The sequence below is a fragment of the Myotis nattereri genome, assembly GCF_964212035.1.
Source record: "Myotis nattereri genome assembly, chromosome: 13".
Classification (NCBI taxonomy): domain Eukaryota; kingdom Metazoa; phylum Chordata; class Mammalia; order Chiroptera; family Vespertilionidae; genus Myotis; species Myotis nattereri.
This window is the reverse complement of record NC_138088.1, coordinates 17,422,680-17,444,763: the sequence shown is the minus strand read 5'-3', so window position 1 is coordinate 17,444,763 and position 22,084 is coordinate 17,422,680. Positions and strand designations below refer to the sequence as shown.

General features: G+C 43.5%; 1 protein-coding gene across 1 annotated transcript; it reads right to left on the bottom strand.

Moving 5' to 3' along the window:
- Positions 1 to 2,588: 2,588 nt before the first annotated feature.
- Positions 2,589 to 15,615, bottom strand: MSS51 (MSS51 mitochondrial translational activator; the record flags this gene model as incomplete). The annotated part of the gene is given in 8 exon segments (XM_081105252.1): positions 2,589 to 2,605; positions 2,608 to 2,816; positions 3,144 to 3,237; positions 3,524 to 4,090; positions 4,286 to 4,410; positions 5,000 to 5,155; positions 5,686 to 5,948; positions 15,524 to 15,615. Coding segments are annotated over 7 exon segments (1,407 nt in total). The 5' UTR covers positions 5,925 to 5,948; positions 15,524 to 15,615.
- Positions 15,616 to 22,084: the final 6,469 nt, after the last annotated feature.

Here is a 22,084-nt window from a genome sequence, read left to right as displayed (position 1 = left end):
TGTCCTCTCAGATGTTATCCATCTCCTCAAAGAGGTAGGTATTCCCTAAACATTGTAACATGAGTAGCCACCACTGCCATCAACACAACTACCAGTTATAGACACTCATTATTCTATTTAACTTTTAAAAATCTGATATTCTGCATGTTTACTGTTTATTTCCCCCTACTAGAATGTAAGCTCCTTGAGAACAAGGATATTTCTAGAGTCTAGTAATAAATGTTTAATAGATATTTGCTTGACTACAACAGGGCCCCCAAAACTCAAGCAAACTACTTCATCTGGTAATGAAATAAACAGAGATTTGTTTCCAATACTGGAGGAAAAACTGATGGACTGTTGAGATAAGGAGATGTTGGAATTCAATGTAATGTTACCCTATGGGATTTTTCAATGTTTTTTTTTTTAATATATTTTTATTGATTTCAGAGAAAAAGGGAAAGGGGGAGAGAGAGAGAAAGGGAGAGAGAGAGAGAGATATTAAAACATCAATGATGAGAGAGAATCATTGATCAGCTGCCTCCTGCGTGCCTCCTACTAGGGATTGACACCTCAACCCAGGCATGTGCCCTGACTGCGAATTGAACATCGACCTCCTGGTTCATAGGTCGACACTCAACCTCTGAGCCACATGGGCCGGGCCCAATGTAGTTTTGAAGATACTGCGGGTTTGTGTTTTTTGTTTTTTTTTCACTTAATCTGCTGACTTTAGATATATAACTATTATTCTGCCCTTGCTTATGTCAGTCTTCTGTTAAACTGTAAACACTTTAATGTACTATTTTACTGACTTACGTCTGTCCTATGCCAGTACCATGTTGTCTTACCATTCTTTGAAGTAAGTTTTGAAACAGGGTTGTGTACATCCTCCAACTTTGCAAGCAATCTCATTTAACGCTTAATGAAACTCTGGGTACTACACATTATCCCCATTTTACAAATGAGGAAATTAAAGAAACTTAAAGAAGTTTGGCTTTCCCACAGGCACAAAATATTTGGTCGTTGCCCCAGGATTCATACTCAGCTCTATATAAAGCTGACCTGTTGGCTATGTTCCTATAAACTCGTCCCAATCTACCTTCCAGACTTAATTTATGCTAATCCCCCAATGTACCCTAAAATAAATACCTCCGATGCTTTTCTGTGGAGTGCCTTGCTCTCCATCTGTTTCTAATTCACAAAATCTTCACCTTAGCAAAGTCCCTCTTTTCACTCTATTTCCTTAGCACTACAAGGTTTTTATTCCACATTACATCTTGTAATAAAGATATCTGTGTATATGTATTATTTCCCTTCCTAGGCTAAGAATAAGGACAGTGTCTCATTCAACTTTGTATATCCCCAAAGCCCTAATACCTTTTACATGATAGGTACTAACTGAGTGCTTTGAATGAATAAATGAATTCTGACATTACCCTATCAAAGCAGGCAATAAGAATGCATAGGTGTGTGTTAGGGTGGGGGTTATGGTGTTGAGGTCCTGGCAAGGTTATAGGAATGAATACCTAGGGAATATCCTAATCCTGAGAGTGTGATAAAAGAAGGAAGACATGCCTGGCTGGTGTGGCGAGGTGGTTGATCATCAACCTATGAACCAGGAGTTCACGGTTTGAATCCTGGTCAGGGCACATTCCCTGGTTACAGGCTCAGTCCCCAGTGTGGGGCATGCAGGAGGCAACCTATCCATGATTCTCTCTCATCATTGATGTTTCTATCTCTCTTTCCCTCTCCCTTCCTTTTTGAAATCAATAAAAATATATTGGGGGGGAAAAAAAAACAAGAAAAGAAGGAAGACATGAGACAGGGTGTGGTAGACCGGCAGGCCTGAACAGGTAGCTGATGTTAATCACTCTCTTGACAAGAGAGAAACCTCCAATTGTGAGGTGGTGTGTGTGTAGACAAGTAATACTTGCCAGTGAATAGGAATTAAGATAAAAACAAGTGACTTAAGATGCCCCAAACTGAGTTTATTGTGGTATAGACCAGATGATAACAAATAACTCAAGTATATTTAAGTAAAGTCTGATATAACTGGAATATCTAAAATATAATGCCAGGGCAAAATGCTGCTTGCTCTAGGGTTAAAAGTCCCCAACAGAAAATACCAACATGAGCTACTTATCTTGAAAATGCCAAGAAATAGAACAGTGTGCCAGTCCTCACAACCTCCCCAGGTTCCCAACCACTTCTCTGACTTGCCCCTTCTTGCACCACCTCACGTCATTAACACCTCTCCATTTTTTAGACCAAATTGCTGGACAAGAAGTCTTTCAAAATAAGGTGCCATGCTTCTCCTTGGTGCCATCTGGTTCAAGTCAAAAGGTATAACTTTTGCACAAAGGAAACTGTTAGGACTTTAGGCTCTGGAAAGACTGACACCGAGGCCTCTTGCCGCACACCGAAGCTAGAACCCTGACTCTGGAAGCTGCCTGTGGCTAACCTCTCAGAAATGAGTCACATCGTATAGGAGTTCCCATGCTGCTTAGAAGCTTTACTTGGACAATGAGGTTTAATGTTGGCAATAAACTGGCATCAGCAGGGTAATTTTATCAGCCACCCCTTTTCTAGGTATCCAGTGAGAATCTGGCTCAGCTATTTAATCCCCACCATCTACTTTCTCTTCCAACTGCCTCTTATCCAGCTGGCAGGAGCTCCCAAGAAACGTGATATAGTAGGCGCTGCCGTAAACTGGCTGCTTGTTGGGGTTGGAATAGACCTGTTCAGGTTTGAGGGACGTGAAAGGGTTGGCTCCATAGGCAATGATGTGTATATCCAGGTCCACCAGAATCTGCAAAGAGGCTGCCAACTCCTGGTGGCTAAGGGAGACAGAAGAAAAATTGCTCTGCTGATGAGAGAGATAGGAGAGAAAGTGCTCAGAACTTGACATTTCTGGGCTCATCAAGCCCCCAAATTACCTCAGGCTGGAGTCGGCAAAGGCTATCCTTCCCTCCCAGATGTCTCACTAATTACCAATTTACTAACACAGGCCTTTGTTCCAAGGGGACGAGAAAGCCAAGTGTGAGAAGAAAGAAAATCCTCACCAGAAGGCAAAAGATGAGCAAAGGAGAGAGAAATTAGCTCATCTCTATAAATAGAGGCCTAAGTGAGTCAGGGAGGTATCACAAATAGGAAGAGATCCAAACCTGTAAACAGTCATCAATGTAGGGATTTCATAATCTCGAAGTAGCAGAAGGGTGGGCAGCCAAGCCTCCATCAAGTCTGGGGAAGCGTGAAAACCTATGGAATAGAGAGGGGAAAGGCTGAGGTAGGTACTTCTCTGACTATGTCCATCCTAACCTTCACCTCGCTCACTGCTAATGCTCATTTACCACTATCACCCACCCCAGGTTCTTCAATGGAAAATTCTGAACCCAGGTATAGCACATAAGGCTAACGACCAACAAGGTCATCATCATATTGTGTTTAACCTGACCTTATGAATGTGGCTCCAAAGATAGAAAATACGAGTCAGAATAGAAAATTCCCAGAGGACCCACCCAGTATTTCCCCGAACCACTCTTACCTGGATGGAATGCCACCACCAAATCTGGATAGGCTGTCCGCCCAGTCTCTACCTGCTCCTCCCAGAAGTTATGGTAGAGGCCCCTATGGCCACTAAGCTGAACTGTGCCAGGTTCCACAGTTGAAGTTGAGGTGCTCTGTGAAAAGCCAGTAGCGACGTCTACACCCACCATTATTATACGGAGGCCAAGGTGACCAGGAAACATGTAACCAAGCTCATCATAGTCCCCGGGGCGCGTGAGAAATGTCTCTGCGTGGGAAGCACCAACTACATGCACTGTGCTCCCTCCGATCTTCTTCACATTTATCCCCAAGGCCCGAAGCCCCAAGCCCAGGGTCAAAGGCCGTGACAGGACATCTGTCAGGAGTCGCTTCAAAGAGCCCTGCAGGACATCTGGGTCTGGCTTTGGCCTCCCTGCACTGGCCCACAGGGTGGTCATGGCATGACTACCTAGCACAGCAGCCAGTATAGCATCTAGCTGTAGGCGCCGCATTGAAAACCAGGTGTCCCAGCCCTGTACAACTTCCGGAAGCCATGGCCAGGGTCCTGTGGGTAGGACAAAATCTCCTGCAGGAAAGAAGGAACAACAAAGAAGTGACCTAATTCTTCTCTGGCTTCAATGTTCCGTCTAGGTTCATTCTCCCAACCTGTGACCAGGGAGGCCTCACCACCCTGCCCCTCTCCGTTCTTCATTTTCCCCTCATAGCAACATGCTTTCAACTCTGACCATTATGGCAGAGTTCCCCAACACCACCGCTCCACCTGTGACCAGAAGCCATTCCATGAGACGGTCCACAGCTACAAGACGCAGCTCTTGACAAACCTTCCTGTGGGCGGGCCAATCTGACCTCTGGCACTCTGGACCACAGTAATAGACATTTCTGCACCTGAGAGAATGAGCCCCAGAAATATTGGTTCCTATATTTCAAAGGTGATTGGGAGAATATCTGGGGAAGAGAATTGATATTCCTGTTCTTAGAAAAAAAAATTACTGGGTAAGGAAGGCAGGGAGACGAATGTCAGCTATTTGCAACCAAATTTGGGGACTACATTAGAAGGGGAGGCGGGAGAGATTGGGAATGTCGTTTTTCTCGTGGGTCAGAGTAACACCTCAGTCTCTATCTGCAACAACTCACTTTTTACATCCCTTAAAGAAAAAAATAACTCCAGAAGTTTGTGGCTGCCCTCTTACCACGCATATGTCTCAACCCTAACCTGCCCAGAACAGATTGTGGTCTTACCCCTCAAGTTCTCAGGAGGAAGAAGGTAGAATAGTACTAGGATCTCTGTGTGACTTCCCCATAGCACCAAAACAAGCAGGAGCCCAACCCTCTTCTAATCTGTCTGTGGCCTGGATCACATGGAATGAGGAGGAGGCCTTATGTTTTTGTGAAAACGCTGACCTTTCCTCCTACCATGAGGTCTTAGAACAGGGTCGTTTCTGGATCTCTCCCCTATTTGCCCCTGATGAGTCACCTCTTGCAGTGCCGGAGGACCTTGGAGTCTGAAAGGCCATTGGGGAGCGCTCTGCAGTGAGCACAGAATCGGAACGTGTCCTCCATCTTCTGGAACATTTCTCGAGGGCATCGAAATCCAAAGCCTGATACAGGAGTATCCCCATCTATCACCAACCTGCGGAGACAGCATGCAACGGTACAGCAATAGGGAAAAGAGTATCTCCAAAGTCTCTCAGGACCCCTCCTTTGCCTCCTACATGTTGTATTTCTACCTACTCCCATCATTTTGACTTAATAATAATAATAATAATATATTTTTAATATGCACTTTTATTTTCATTTTCTTTTTTATTGACTTTTATAGAGAGAAAGACAGAGATAGAAACATCAATGTGAGAGAAACATCGATTGGCTGCCTCCTGCACACACCCTGACTGGGGATTGAACCCCTGGTATGTTCCGTGACTGGGAATTGAACCTGTTACTTTTTGGTATATGGGACAATGCTCCAGCCTAATGAGCCACACCAACCATGGCACAAATTATATTTTTTAATTTCTATAGTAATGAACTGGCAAAAGTCAGGATGAGAAAAATCCCTTGTTGCAAATACTTCATTATTCCCAAGTTATACTCCCTCTCCACCTTTTGAAATCATTTCTAAGGGTGACTACAAATGGCCCTTTCACAGAGCTAGTCACTCACTTGTATTCTTCATAGCTTTTCATGTTCAGCTTCTGAAGAATCAGCTGGGATAGGCCAGGAACATTATTGTCCAAGGAGTAGAAGCCAAGTGCATCAATGCTAGGGCCAGGTTTTGAGAGGGTCAAAGGCACAGGGGTCACAGCTGTGGGAGGGGTCACAGCTGTAGGCTGGGTCACAGCTGTGGGAGCCACTGATGAGGACGATTTCTTGTGCCTTCGTCGCCGGGGCCGTGGAGCCATGGCCTGTCCACTGACACCTGGGGACTATATGTAGACAAGATATAGAACGGAATTTTGCAAGCTGGATGATGTGTTTTCACACATTTGACCTTTCACTTCTCATTCTAGTCTTTCAGACCCAGGTATCAGTAAGACTTATTTCTGATCTACTGATTATTGATCACTACAAAGAAAAACAAAGGGGGAAATATTACATATGATGTTCTATATCTCTATATAAAAGCCTAAGTGACTGTTCGACTGTTCGACTGGTAGCTATGATGCACCCTGACCACCAGGGGGCAGATTCTCAATGCATAGGCATGGAAACATGGAACAGACTGATGAATCTCAGAGGGAAGTGGGGTGAGGGCGAGAAGAGATTAACCAAAGATCTTATATAAATACTAGGGGCCCGGTGCACGAAATTTGTGCACTGGGTGTGGGGGGAGGGGGGGAGAGTGTCCCTCAGCCCAGCCTGCCCCCTCTCACATACTGGGAGCCCTCAGGCATTGACCCCCATCACCCTCCGATCGCCTGATCGGCCCCTTGCCCAGACCTGACGCCTCCGCCAGAGGTGTCAGGCTTGGACAGGGGACTCCCATCTCCCCCCGATCACTGGCTCTGGCCCCTGCCCAGGCCTGAGGCCTCTGGCCCAGGAATCATGCCTGGGCAGGGGACTCCCATCTCCCTCTGATCACTTGTTCCACCCCCCGCCCAAGCTTGACGCCTCTGACCCAGGCTTCAGGCCTGGGCAAGGGGACCATCATATCCCCCCAATCCCCGGCTCCGCCCCCCACCCAGGCCTGATGCCTCAGCCAGAGGAGTTGACCCTCATCACCCTCCGATCACCAATCACCGGATTGGCCCCTTGACCAGGCCTGAGGCCTCCGGCAGAGGTGTCAGGTCTGGGCAGGGGACCCCCAGCTCCCCGTGGTTGCAGGCTCCGCCCCTGCCCAGGCCTAACGCCTCTGGCCTAGGCGTCCGGCCCAGGCAGCGGGGACCTGCAGTGGCAGCGGGGGGCGCCGCGATCGTGGGCTTCGCTTTAGGCCCAGGCAAGGGACCTCTAGCTCCTGGGACTGCCAGCTTCGACCGCGCCCAGCTCCCATCGCTGGCTCCACCCCTACTTCCTGCTATCACTGGCCAGGGCGGCAAAGGCGCCTGATTCTCCGATCATGGCTGGGGGGCAGGGCAAAGGCGGCCCTGCCCCCCAGCTCTTAGCTCCCCACTGGGTTTCCGATCACTGTCAGTGGCAGGGGGCTTCTTCCTGCTTTCCCTTTCGCCTCCCTGCATTGTGCCTACATATGCAAATTAGCCGCCATCTTGTTGGCAGTTAACTGCCAATCTTAGTTGGCAGTTAATTTGCATATAGCCCTGATTAGCCAATGAAAAAGGTATCGCCGTACGCCAATTACCATTTTTCTCTTTTATTAGTGTAGATTAGAGGCCCGCCCTAACCAGTTTGGCTCAGAGGATAGAGTGTCAGCCTGCGGACTCAAGGGTCCCAGGTTTGATTCCGGTCAAAGGCATGGCATGTACCTTGGTTGCGGGCACATCCCCAGTGGGGAGTGTGCAGGAGGCAGCTGATCGATGTTTCTCCCTCATCAATGTTTCTAACTCTCTATCCCTCTCCCTTCCTCTCTGTAAAAAATCAATAAAATATATTAAAAACAAAAACAAAAACAGCAACTCTTACAGTATGTGGCAGAGTGCAAGCTATGTGCTGGGCAAGTGCTGAGTCCCTTTATTCATTAAAAAAAAAAAAAAAATACTAGAGGCCCGGTGCATGTATTTGTGCACTGGTGGGTTCCCTCAGCCTGGCCTGTGAGGATCTGGCTGAAATTGGCAGTCTAACATCCCCCGAGGGGACCCAGATTGGGAGAGGGTGCATGAATCTGTGCACCAGTCCTCTAGTAAAATCTAAATATGTCTGTAAGTAATGCATAGAAAAAGGTCTGGAAGGGCTCCTCTAAAACCAATAACAGTGATTAACTGGGGGGAAGAGGCTCTAGGATAGGAACTGAGTTGATCAAAGGCAACTTTAGACTTAAAGGCAACTTTTGACTTTTTTATACAAAAAATATCTATAATAATAAGAGCGCAATATGCTAATTAGACCAGACATCCTTCCGGATGACCTTCCAGATGAAGCTGGGGCTGCGAGGGAAGCTTGGGTCCCAGGTGCCAGAGGGAAGCCTGTGCAGGCAGCCGGGAGAAGGAAGGCTTACTCTTGCATGAATTTCATGCACCAGGCCTCTAGTATTCATATATGAGTATATTTCAAAAAATCAACTTAGAAGAAAAAGCAACAGAAGTTTGGGCTGTCACAAACTACCATCTAATTGAATAAGTCAATCTAATTTAGTTGGGAAAGTAAAACATTCATTTTAAAAGGCTTGTCATCACACTTATAGGCAATAAATCAAGACATGAAAATTAAATGATCACCAGAATGCTAAGAGTTACATAGTTAACACAAGTAATGCAAGTTATGAGAAAAATTTCTTAAAGAGATGAGTTTGTATTTTTTTTATAATATATTTTTATTGATTTCAGAGAGGAAGGGAGAGGGAGAGAGAGATAGAAACATCAATGACGAGAGAGAATCATTGATCAGCTGCCTCCTGCACACCCCAACTGGGGATAGAGCCCATAACCTGGGCATGTGCCTTGACTGGGAATTGAACGATGACCTCTTGGTTCATAGGTCAACACTCAACCACTGAGGCACGCCAGCTGGGCAAGAAGTGAGTTTTGAAGTAGAACTAACCCTGCAACCACACCCATACCTACACCAACACCTACCCCCTACCCAGCAGGAACTCTGTGATGGCCGCCCTCCTTGGCTTACCATTTCTTCTCCGAGTGCCAAGTAAACCAAAAGAACTACATTGACAAAAATAAAATCATCCATTCATTAAACAAATATTTATTTATAAACATATAAAATAATGTACAAAATACTATAATGAAAAAACTTGTGAAAAATATACTTAACATCTAGATATCTTATAGAGGGATTAAATGTAAACTATAGTATAAGGCAGTATATATATATATATATATATATATATATATACACATATATATATATACATACTGTTTTGTTCAAAATTGGGAAATCTCTGAAATTGAATAAAAAAGTAAAACAGAGAGACATACTTTTTGAAAAAATAAAATTGTATTGATATCCTATAAGAAAAGTGAAACTAAAGCACTAATAGGAAATCAGAAGAAGTGAGTTTCTTCAAGGAAGACTTTACAAAGCAGGGAGCAAAAAAATAAAATAAAAAGCAGGGAGCAGTTGGAATAGACCAGCAATTTTCAACCGGTGTGCCACAAGGATTTTTAAAACATGCAATACTGGACTATTTAGTCAAGTGCACTAACCTCTCTTCCGTTAGATTGTCAATTTTAAAAATAACAACCGCCCTGACCAGTTTGGCTCAGTGGATAGAGCATCGGCCTGCAGACTGAAGGGTCCCGAGTTCGATTCCGGTCGGGGGCATGTACCTTGGTTGCGGACACATCCCCAGTAGGGGGTGTGCAGGAGGCAGCTGATCGATGTTTCTCTCTCGTCAATGTTTCTAACTCTCTATCCCTCTCCCTTCCTCTCTGTAAAAAATCAATAATATATATATATTTTTAAAAATGACAACAACCAATACAAGAGCCATCCAGTGTGGATGAATCAAAATCACATATTTTTTATCAGATCGGCAAATATATTTTTTGATGTGCTGCAGAATTTTAGTAATTAGTTTATGTGTGTCATAAGATTAAAAAGGTTGAAATTGCTACAAGAGTAGCAATGAAAGATGGTAATACTTTGTATTAACATGAAAGATGGTAATACTTTGAATACAAGGAGATAGGAAAAAGGATTTCTGAACACAGAGAAGAGCATGAGCATAGAAATGTAGATGGGAACATTCTGTGGAATTAATGAAATAGAATGGATTGAGCTTGATGACTGAGTCTAAAGACCTAAACCTAAGAGCTAAAATTACAGTCTTATAACAACACATAGGGGGAAAACTTCATGATATTGGATTTGGCAATTTCGTGGATAAAGCACCAAAAGTACAGGCAACAAAAGAAAAACAGATAAATTGGACTACATCAAAATTAAAAACTTTTGTGCAGCAAAGGACAGAATGAAATAGAAATCCATAGAATGGGAGAAAGTATTTGCAAATCACATTCCTGATAAGAGATGAATAGCCTGAACATGTGAAGAACTTCTAAGACTCAACACCACCAAACAACCCAATTCAAAAATGGGCAAAAGATCTGACCAGACATTTCTCCAAAGAAAACACAGAAACTGCCAAAAAGCACATGAAAAGATGTTCAATATCACTAATGTTGACAAAAGAATGTCCAGCCAAAGAAAAAAATTTTATGAGTTTACTGGGGGGCGGGTGGGGGAGAGTTTATTTGAACCAATCTGAGGACAATTGCCAGAAAGTAAACTCTCAACAGATAGAAATAAAATGCTCCAGAGAATGACAGTTTTGCAGCTTATTTTATACATTAGAATAAAATAAAGGAAGAGATAGAGGAAGGTTTACATGAAATCCACCAGTGGTGATAGGGGAGGGGCACATAATAGGAACAGAATCATCGTTGTTTAGTATTATTCACCTTACTAACTATAGGTAAGAGGTTTTCTTACAGAACCTGCGAATGCAGTGTGAAAAAGGAAAACGGTCGTAAGATAAATCGACCTTGAAGTCCAGGTGGCCCCATCACTCAGAAAGAAGATACATTCTGAGAGCAGACCAAGGAAAGAGACAAAGGCTGAGAGCTAACCTTTTCAGGACAATGCTAGGGAGCAGACCCTGGGAACTCACTTAGTTGTTAGATTTCCACCCTCCATCCTTTAGCCTTATATAACACTGACTTGAGCGTCTTTTCAGGGCGTTACACCTGCCGCTCTCTCAGATTGTCGGCTGATTAAATAAACGCATCATAAAGACTCAACTCAACCGGGTCTCTACTTAATTGACTCAGGTAGCAGCAGGCAGCACAGACCCTTTCATTTCCAGTTTCAGTGGTAGATTAAGGGGGAGGAAGAAAGCAAAATATAGAAATCTGTGGAATTGAATAAAAAAGTAAAACAGAGAGACATACTTAAAAAAATTGTATTGATTTCAGAGAGGAATGGAGAGGGAGAGATAGAAACATCAATGATGAGAGAAAATCATTGATCAGCTGCTTCCTGCATGCCCCTTACTGGGGATTGAGCTGGCAACCAGGGCATGTGCCCTGATCAGGAATCAAACTGTGAACTCCTGGTTCATAGGTCAATGCTTACCCCCCTGGCCGCACCAGCCGGGCGAGACAAATCTCTTTTACATAGGTGGGTGCAGGATCATTAATAATTAATATTTACAATACATAGAGATGGTATTCAGGAAAGTGAGATAATGATGGGTTCTCTGGTCTCCTGCTCTGGTGCAGTGGGTGTGCCCTCGGGGGTCTGGAACAGACCATTACTCTGACATTACAGAGGTATGTTATTTTAGATGCAAAAAGACTACAGGCTCACTTTGTCAAGGAAGACTGACCTTTGTCAAGGAAACCACAGGTCTAGGACATGCCTACCAGCATAACCCACTGTTAGTTAGAAATTTTTATGCTCAGACTATCCTATGTGGTTGGTTACTTTTGGTCTCTGAGGTTGCAAAGCCCACCATACTGTTCTCTCCTGAGTTTGTCAGGTTTGGTACGTGGCCCCTTTCTCATCTACGCTAATCAGGAAAATGCAAATCAAAACCACGAGATACCACTTCACACCCTTTAGGATGACTATTATAAAGAAAACCACAGAAAATAACAAGTGTTGGTGAGGTGTGGAAAAATTGGAACATTTGTGCACTGATAGGAGGAATGTAAAATAGTATAGTCACTATGGAAAACAGCATGGCGGCTCTGCAAAAAGTTAAACACATAGTAACTACTATATGACCCAGCAATATCACTCTTAGTATATACTCAAAATAATTGGAAACAGGTACTTAAACAATGCTTATACATAAATGTTCATAGTACCACTATGCACAATATCTCAAAAGTATAAAACCCCAAAAGTCCACCAACAGATGAATGAATAATGTGAAAAAAGTGGGGGAGAGGGTTCTATGGAAATTAACCTCACAGGGTGATCTGATCATAAATTCCTAACTGGGTAGGTCACTACAGGCATACAACTTTTTAGGAAAAGAGTTATCTTTGCCTTGCCCAGTTGGTGTGGCTCAGTGGTTGAGTGCCAACCTATGAACCAGGAGGTCACGGTTCAATTCCAGTCAGGGCACATGCCTGGGTTGTGAACTCGATCCCCAGGAGGGGGCATGCTGATCGGGGAATTCTCTCTCCTCATTGATGCTTCTATCTCTCCCTCTCCCTTCTTCTCAGAAATCAATAAAAAAATATTTTTAAAAAAGTATTTATTTTTGCCTTAAGGAAGCTGTCCATTGTTTCTATGCACCTAGGTTAACACACCTATGAAATAAGCCTTACCACCTCATAAGAGCACATAATCTTGTTAACTATCCTGTAATCCAATCCCCATCTTGCTTTTTTCCCATCTCCATGTAATCTTCCTTAATTGCCTCCTTAATTTCAGTTGCAAAACTGTTATTCTCCAGAGCTTTTGAGATCTTGTTCCTCAGTTTGGCTCAAATAAACTCATAACTGTGACAGGTTTGGACGTTTCTTACTTTGACAATAAATTGGGTTATGTATATAATAGAATATTATTCAGACATAAAAAGAAATGAAGTACTGATATATGCTACATGGATGAACCTCAAAAAGATTATGCTAGTGAAAGAAGCCAGACATAAAAGGTCACGCTATATGATTACATTTATATAAAATATCAAGAATAGGTAAATTCAGTCCTGGCCAGTGTGGCTCAGTGGCTAAAGTGTTGGCCCCCGTGCACCGAAGGGTCGGGGGTTTGACTCCCAGCCAAGGGCACATATCTGGGTTGCAGGCTCAATCTCCAGCCCCAGTTGGGACACTTGTGGGAGGCAACCAACCAGTGTCTCTCTCACATCAATGTTTTTCTCTGTCTCTCTCCCCCCTCCCCTTTCCTTCCACTCTCTCTAAAAATCAGTAGGAAAAAATATTCTCAGGTGAGGATTAACAAGAACAAAATTTTAAGAATAGGTAAATCCAGAAAAAGAAAGCAAATTGCAGTGGCAGAGTGGGAGGGGCATGGGGAGTATGCTTCATGGATATGGGGTTTCCCTTCGGGGTCGATGAAACTGTTTCAGAACTAAAGAGAGGTTGTGGTTACACAACAATATGAATGTACTAAATGCCATTTAATTGCTCACTTTAAAAGGATTAATTTAGTTTTGTGAATTTCACCTCAATTTTTAAAAAAGGTATCCATAGAGATTGAGAAACTAAAACATTATTACCCCCCAGATTAATTGTCTCCAGGCACAGGGAAATATGAGAGGATAAAAATACTGACAGTGGTTGGTTTGAATGAGGTAACTAACTATTAAAGTTCAAACCAGGGATCATGTTTTGTTACAAAAATGGTCTGACATTTAATCCTTCCAGACCAAATTTGTTAGGAAAAAAACCTCCAGGTCATCATTCAGCTGAGATGTAGGTAGCAGAACAAACAAAAATAAAAAACTCCCCAGAATCATCTAGCTAATACCCATTAGCTACGAACCCTTCCTCAGGTTAATGGAGAACTAATTTATATTTTCCTTTGTATTTTTTTTCTCCTCATCCTTTCATTCCATCCCTTTAAGCTCTCCCTTTGACCCAGAGATGAATGGATGATTTCAGAGTCTACAGAACAGATAGCTAATCTCATCTGCATAACCTATCTTCTAAAATCCTACCAATAAAGAAGAAATTAGACCTAAGGATAGATTATTTTAGGACTTAAGAGTCATAGCCCTTAACTAAAGGTAAATGGAATTGCCTTCATGTCTTCACATCTTTGGATCCTAACTAGCTTAACTCTTCCCTACACTATATATATATTTGATTTTTTACAGAGAGGAAGGGAGACGGATAGAGAGTAGAAACATCAATGAGAGAGAAACATCGATCAGCTGCCTCCTACACACCCCTTACTGGGGATGTGCCCGCGACCAAGGTACATGCCCTTGACCGGAATCGAACCTGGGACCCTTCAGTCTGCAGGCCGACATTCTATCCACTGAGCCAAACTGGTCAGGGCTTCCCTGCACTTTTTTATCCTCACCCTAGGATATGTTTATTGATTTTAAAGAGAGAGGTAGGAAAAGATAGATAGATAGACAGACAGAGAGACAGACAGGCAGACAGACAGACATTGACCTGAGAGAGTAACATCAATTGGCACCAGGAATCAAACCCACAACCAAGATATGTGAAACTGACCGGAATCCAGCCTGCAACCTTCTGGTGTAGGGGACAACACTCCACCCAACTGAGCCACACTGGCCAGGGCCCCTCCACTTTTAAAGACCACACACTTCCATCACATTTCTATAAAACCATTGCATTTCTAGAAGCAGCATTCATCTGCTCTACCCAGCCCCCTCAGGCAAGATAAGCCTTGAGAGAATGAGCTCATCTTTTGTTTATAGGTAGGGAGGAAAAGTATCTTTGAGACAACTCAAGAGTCTTAAAATCACAAAAATAACAATAAATACCTTCTTGATGTTCAATGAAGAACCTTTATGCTACAATGGAAGCCAAATAAGACCAGGGAGGTACTTATCTGCCTTTGCAAAGAGAGGTCTTCCTCCAATAAGAGGTTAACTCTTGGCTCTCTGGGGGTTGGTGGAACTGCCTGGAAGTCAAGGGATTACACAGCTTGGGGAGGAGGAGTGGTGCTGGTGAAACCCCTGCTGCCATAGTTTCCTGTGATTACAGCAGATTCGTGATACAGAGGAATTAAATAAGGGGCCTGGTCTCTGCACTTGCACCTACAAACTCGAACTCATGTGTGAGTTGGTATGTCCCAGCCCCAGAATCCTCCCCGTTCATGTTGTTGGGGCAGGGACAGTTACTGAGAGAAAGGCAAAAAAAACAGAGGGGGCCAGGGAGACGTTGGAAAGAATTACAGCAAGCTTTCAGCATTTTCCAGAGTTCAGTCTACTCCACTGAGAAAGGGAACCATTTAAACTTTTTTCTGTCTCCGGTGACTTGGGCTCTAATTTATTCCCAGTTTATATGAGAGGAAACACCAAGGAATGGAGAGAGGACAAACTGGGTGGCCTCGATCCTTCACCACCAATCCCCCTAAATTAGTAGTTTATTCCCAGACCTAGTTCTCCCATCTTTTCCCCTCCTTACCACAAAAAGCCTTACATCTCACCTTCAGACCAGGAAGGCCCATTTAATTTTCTGTAATTCACCAGCAAATATAAAATGCCCTTGGAGAGGTAGGGAGGAGAAGGGGAGTGAAGTTAGTCACTGGGGAGCCTCAAAAAGGGCCGAGAAAAAGAAAGAGAAAAGGAGAAATACATTGGGAGCACTGCTATTATGACCACACTCAGCTGCTTGAGCAGTGATTAACACTCCCTGAGGTGCTAATGCTTTGGTCAACTATAAACTAAGCCAGCAAACTGGTTGATGAAAAAGTTACTTACCTTGCTAAGCCCTCAGCTTCCTTCTTCTCTATTTCTTCCAAGTGAAGTGAGTTTGACCTCCTCAGATCCAGGTTGTGGTTGACTTGAAGCTGTCCCTTCCTATCACTTTCCTTGCCAACTGCTGAAATGCTGTGTCTCTGTAATTACGTGTGGCCTGCCAGCCAGACATGCTTAATTCTCACTAAGGAAGCAAGCAGGGACCTGGCCCTCTGCCTATCGACCTCTCTTTCTGACCTTCCTTTTCTGCCAAGAAGGCTCAGAACGCTGTCAACACTCCCATACTTGTCAAAGGCCAGGCAGGTTGAAGAAAGATGAAGCCTACTAGTTCCTGGACCTCTCTCACTAAGGCAGCATTCTGTTCTTAGAACACAGCATCAGGAAAAAACCCTTGGGATTAGTTCAGATATCAATATTTGGTTGGAAAGGCTAAGCACTAGCCCAGGGCAAAAGGGAACCCTTTGGTTTCTAGATGTCAATATAGACCCAGGAGGAGCTCCCCCAAGCCCAAAGTATGTTTCAGCATAACACTGCTCAAACAACCCAGCGATGACCAATCTAGGCTTAAGTACAATACCCAAGAAAAGCTCTGCCAGGGTAACTCAGTTGGTTGGAGTGTCCTCCAGATACACCAAGGTTGCAGGTTCGATCCCCAGTCAGGGGATCCCTATCAACCAATAAATGCATAAATAAGTGGAACAACAAATTTCTCTCTCTCTCTCTCCCTCTCCCTCCCATTTTCACCCCCTTTCTCTCTAAGATCAATAAATAAAAATTAAAATAATAATAACCAAGAAAGACAACAAATGGTCATTTGATGGTACAGAAGGAAATCAATTATAGGGGAAGCAATCAATAATTAATTTTTAAAATTCACTCTCCCTGAAAAGAGAGCAAGGCACTTTCTGAGTGAATGTCATCAGAGGCACTCCCCTGTTTATTTCAAAAGAGAAATATAGTAGTCCCCTTACTCACTGGGTATATATTCCAAGACCCTCATTAGATGCCTGAAACCAACAGTTAATTTATAAATCAGGTACAGTAAGAGATTAACAGCAATAATAAAATAGAACAATTATAATATTACAAGTTATGTGAATGTGGCATTAAGTAAAATAGGGTTACTTGAACAAATACTGCAATATCTTTTTTTAAATATTTTTTTTTATTGATTTGAGAGGGATAGATGGAAACATCAATGATGAGAATCATTGATCAGCTGCCTCCTGCACGCCCCCCACAGGGGATGGAGCCCACAACCCAGGCCTGTGCTCTTGACTGGAATCGAACCTGGGACCCTTCAGTCTGCAGGCCGACGCTCTATCCACTGAGCCGAACCGGCTAGGACAGTACTGCAATATCTTGATAGTCCATCTGATAACCAAGAAGAGAAGGCTAGGGAGGCCAGGGGATTGTCTAGGGCGGGGTGGGGGTGGGGGGAAGGACACATATATAATACCCTTTGTAATACTTTAAGCAAAAAACAATAAAAAAAAAAAAAAGAAGAAGAGAAGGCTATTAAGTGACTCATGGGAGTGATAGTGTGGATATGCTGGACAAAGGGATGATTGGTGTCCTGGACAGGATGGAGCATGAGTTTTCATCATGCTACTCAGAATTGTGAGCAATCTAAAACTTATAAATTGTTTATTTGTGGAATTTTCCATGAATATTTTGGATCACAGTTCACTGAAACCATGGAAAGTGAGATCATGGATCGGGGGGTGGGGGTGGGGGGTGGGAGGGGAAGGGCTACTGTAAATATTAAAAACCAAAATATTAATAACTAAAAATGCATACTATTTTTAAAAATAAATCTTTATTGTTGAAAGTATTATATTAGTATATGTCCTCCTCCTTCCCCCATTGACCCCCTCCAGCCTGCCCCAGGCCTTGCACCATCCTATTGTCTGTGTCCATGGGTTATGCATATATGTATACAAGGTCTTTGGTTGATTACTTCCCACCCATCTGCCCTTCCTGCCTTCCCTCTGAGATTCCGCAGTCTGTTCCATGCTTCCATGTTTCTGGATCCACTCTGTTCATCAGTTTATTTTGTTAATTAGATTCCACATATGAGTGAGATCCTGTGATACTTGTCTTTCTCTGACTTATTTCACTTAGCATGATACACTCCAGGTCCCTACATGCTGTCTCAAAGGGTAAGAGATTCTTCTTTTTTACTGCTGCATAGTATTCCATGGTATAAATGTACCACAGCTTTTTTATCCACTCATCTACTGATGGGCACTTGGGCTGTTTCCAGGTATTAGCTATTGTAAATTGTTAAAAATGCATACTATTTCAATGAACATAAAATAAGAATCAACTCAAACACCTTATTCCTTCCTTTAATGGATGCTGACTCAGGGAATTTATTTCCACATTCCTAGCTCCTTTTCACTTAGAGCTACGAAACTCTAGAACCTTGTGAGCGTGGTCCTATATGACTGTAAGATCATTCTGCTTATACCTGACCCCAGCTATGTCACTTACCTGTCACTGTGAACATGACTGGGGAACAGTCCACTTACAATGAAGACCTGGAATGTGGAAAATCAAATCTACATATGAACAGACTCTGAGAATGGATTTAAAAAACAAGCAAACAAAACAAAAAACCCAAATGGTAGCAAGCACAAACTACAGCAGGGAAGGTGGAAGAGTTAAGGACACAACAAAATGTTACATAACATTATGTAGAACAGGTGTGGACAAAAGAACACCAGTTGCAATGGACAAAAATCCTGAAAAAAATAGGGGTGATTAATTTTAAGCAAAGGTTTCAGACCAATTTAAAATGTTACTGGCAGAACATTTAAAGTTCTGTTAATAATGCCTGAACTGAAGAAGGTCCAAGAAGTCAAAGATTATCTTTTTTTAATTCAGAAGAATCATCTTTGAATGTAAAGGGAGATCATATATAGAAAAAATTTGATATTGAAAAGTAGCTTACATTTTATCATCACTACTACTTGCTCTGGTAGATACAATTTGCATTCATCATGGGATAGATATAATATCCTTTATATTGAATTTATTGGGGATTAGGATGAGGGATATATATATTTTTTTAACTTAAAAATACTTCTATTTATGAAGAAAGACTAGAAAGAGGTAGGAAGTGGTCTGTGGGGCACAGGGTGATACAGTAAAACCTTAATATAATGGACTAATTAGGGTGAGGGGGTGTCCCATTAAGCCAAAAGTCCACTATATAATAAAGTAGGTTTTCCAATGCATATGTTAAAAAATTGACAAATTGGCCCTGACCGGTTTGGCTCAATGGATAGAGCGTCAGCCTGCGGACTCAAGGGTCCCGGGTTCAATTCCGGTCAAGGGCATATTGCCTTGGTTGCGGGCACATACCCAGTGGGGAGTGTGCAGGAGGCAGTTGATCAATCTTTCTCTCTCATTAATGTTTCTAACTCTCTATCCCTTTCCATTCCTCTCTGTAAAAAATCAATAACACATATTTTTAAAAAATTGACAAATTGGTTAGTTTACCTCTTTTTACTTATGTAAGCATGTTTGTGTACTTAAAATTAAGTACGCATGAAAAGTTTAATTTCACAGAAAAGCTGTCTATATGTATTGCTGTAATTTTAAATTTATATGAATAAGTCTAGTAAATGTGTGCATTCACCAGTCACCACGAGTGAACAAATGCACAAGGCTGGGGCGTGGCTTAGCATACATGGGAACATTGGCTGGCACACATTCAAACTGCTGCAGAACGTCACGCCACAGGACAACAGAACCAATTACCTCAAGAGATGTGGTGTGAGCACATGCTAATCATTCCATGACCATTGTTCATGAGCAGTGACTCTTGGATTTAAATATGTAGACTATAGTTGTAGACATTTAATAATTATTTATGTCAGCAAAATTACTAGTGTCTTATCCAACATATGGCTATTTGCTAAAATTTGTTAAAAATAACAGTGAATTAATGTAAAAAATAACCTATTAATTTAACTATAAGCAAATCTTGGTTACAAGTATTTTAAAATGAACAGGGTGCTAATTTTTATATATGACATACAGATCAGAAATGTTCTCTGTTACACTCAGTCTGTTAAATCAAGGTCCACAAAATTGAGGGTTTACTGCAGTGGTTCTCAACCTTCTGGCCCTTTAAATACAATTCCTCATGTTGTGACCCAACCATAAAATTATTTTCGTTGCTACTTCATAACTGTAATTTTGCTACTGTTATGAATCGTAATGTAAATATCTCTTATGCAGGACGGTCTTAGGCGACCCCTGTGAAAGGGTCGTTCAACTGCTAAAGGGGTCGCGTCCCACAGGTTGAGAACCGCTGGTTTACTGTAATCTACCACTCTTCATGTATACCAGTTTGTCTGAGTTCCACTCCTTTCTCTTATTTTCTCCTTTTTAATTAAAAAAATAGATTTCAGAGAGGAATGGAGAGGGCGAGAGAGAGACATCAATGGTGAGATTCATTGAACGGCTGCCTCCTGTATGCCCCCTACTGGGGATCAAGCCCACAACCTGGGCATATGCCCTTGACTGGAATTGAACCAGGGACCCTTCAATCTGCAGGCTGATGCTCTCCCCACTGAGCTAAACCAGCTAGGGCTCCTTTTTAATTCTTACTATGAACATGTAATTCTTCTTAGTTTGCTAATTATGCTTTATGTTTACCCATCATTCCCACAAACACTATATAACCCTACTGATGGACTTAAGGAAGGGCTAAGGAAATCTCTAGTACCTGATATACTCGTTAAGCACAAGAGGCAGTTTTCATAAAACAGTAATATCAAGAAGAATCTTCAAGGTATGCAGTGTGTAATAACTTTAAAGGCAGCTCTTGAACTGGTAGGCAAGTAGAAGCTGCAATAGGAAATCCAAGATGGCAGTGGAGTAGGTGGAAGCTACATTCACCTGCTCCCAAGACCAAACTGGAATTACAACTAAATTATAGAACAATCATCCTGAATATCCAAATGAACATTAGCTGAAGAGAAGTCTAAAAACCAAGGATTATAGAAGAAGCTGCACTGAGACTAGTAAGAAGGGCAGAGACACGAAAAGGGCTGGCCCTGCTCCCAAGGTGGCTGAGATTCCGGAGAATATCTCAGCTGCAAAGCATGAGGTCTAACCTCCAAGCCACGCTCTCCAGCCTAGAGCACCAGAACTGGGAAAGACGCCCACATAACACAGGGCTGTGAAAAGCAGCAGGGTTTCTGTCCATCAGGGAGAGATGGGAGTCAGCCAGAGACACAGCACCTTCTTAAAGGGCCAATGCAAAAATTTCATTTGCAGCCACTCACCCTGGGCTCCAGCAGAGGGAGGGCAGAGCAGACTAGAGTCTCATGAGGAGAGTGGAATTTGTTTGTGGCTCTGGGGAGAAAGCTGAAGGGACAGCCTCCAGGATCCCTGTGCTGAGTCATTCTCCCATATGGTAGATGCCATCTTTCTTACATGGCATCTACTCCCCTCCCTGTGGCAATAGCCTGGGGGAATGTAATAGCCCCACTCTCTGGACTGCCTCCTACCCACCCGGTGGAGCTTAGGCCCTGCTGAGGAGTCAGTTGTCTTAGAATATAGAGGTCTGGGCAGACTTAGGTTGTGTCAGTGACTGAGCTGTGTGGCTTCAGGGTGGGGGAATTCCCCCCACTTTTCCGTGAAACTGACTGGTGCTTTCCTCTCACAGGGGATCTGCTGGAACCACCCTCTGGGCTTCAGGCATCCCACCCTCTGGGCTGTGACTCTGGAGTTACCACAGGCCTGATTCCTAGTGGCTCCACTCTGCCGAGGTTAGGGCAAAATCCAGGACAGACTGAGTTGTGTCTGGGGTGACGGCCACACCCCAGAAGCCTGATCCACACCTCCCCCTCACAGGACATAGCCCCATCCTTTGACTCCTCGAGGACCCATCTTGCTGAGCTCCCTCTCCTGGCAGAATCTGGGACAGATTCTGTGACTAGAACAGGGCCATTTTCCCCTCACATTCCTGAGCAGTGCAGAGCCCTCCCTAAAAGGGCCAAATCTTGGTCTGTTTGGGCCTGATAAACTCTGTTGGCCTCACCCTGACGACTCCCTGTGACCCTCCCGAACACAAAAGTGTGTGAGCACCCAGTGGGTGGTAGCTAGACTTGGTAAACCTGGGGACAATTGCCTAGTGGCCTTGGACCCTGCACTGGCACTGAGTTTGAGCCTGTATCACTCTGGTGAACATCACTCACCCCTACCTGGTGACTCACTGTGAACCTACCTTATGCACCTCGGATACTGCCAGAGGCTCTTTCAGTGACAGAGCCTAACAGACAGCTGGCAGGCAAAGGCAGGGGGAGGCAAATCCTGGGGTGCCTTGGGAAACTTGCTGACCGACCCCTGGGCCCAGTGCCTGCCTTGGTGTGCAGCTTGGTCCTTCCTGTGCACACCCTGGCCCAGCAGAGGCAGCCACAACCTGTGAATCACTTGCAGCTCTAATAGGCTGCCCAGGGCCAGACACAGGCAACATCTAACATTGACCTGCACCAGAGTCCCTCCCAAAAGGCCCAGAACCAACACACTCAGTGGCCAGCTTCA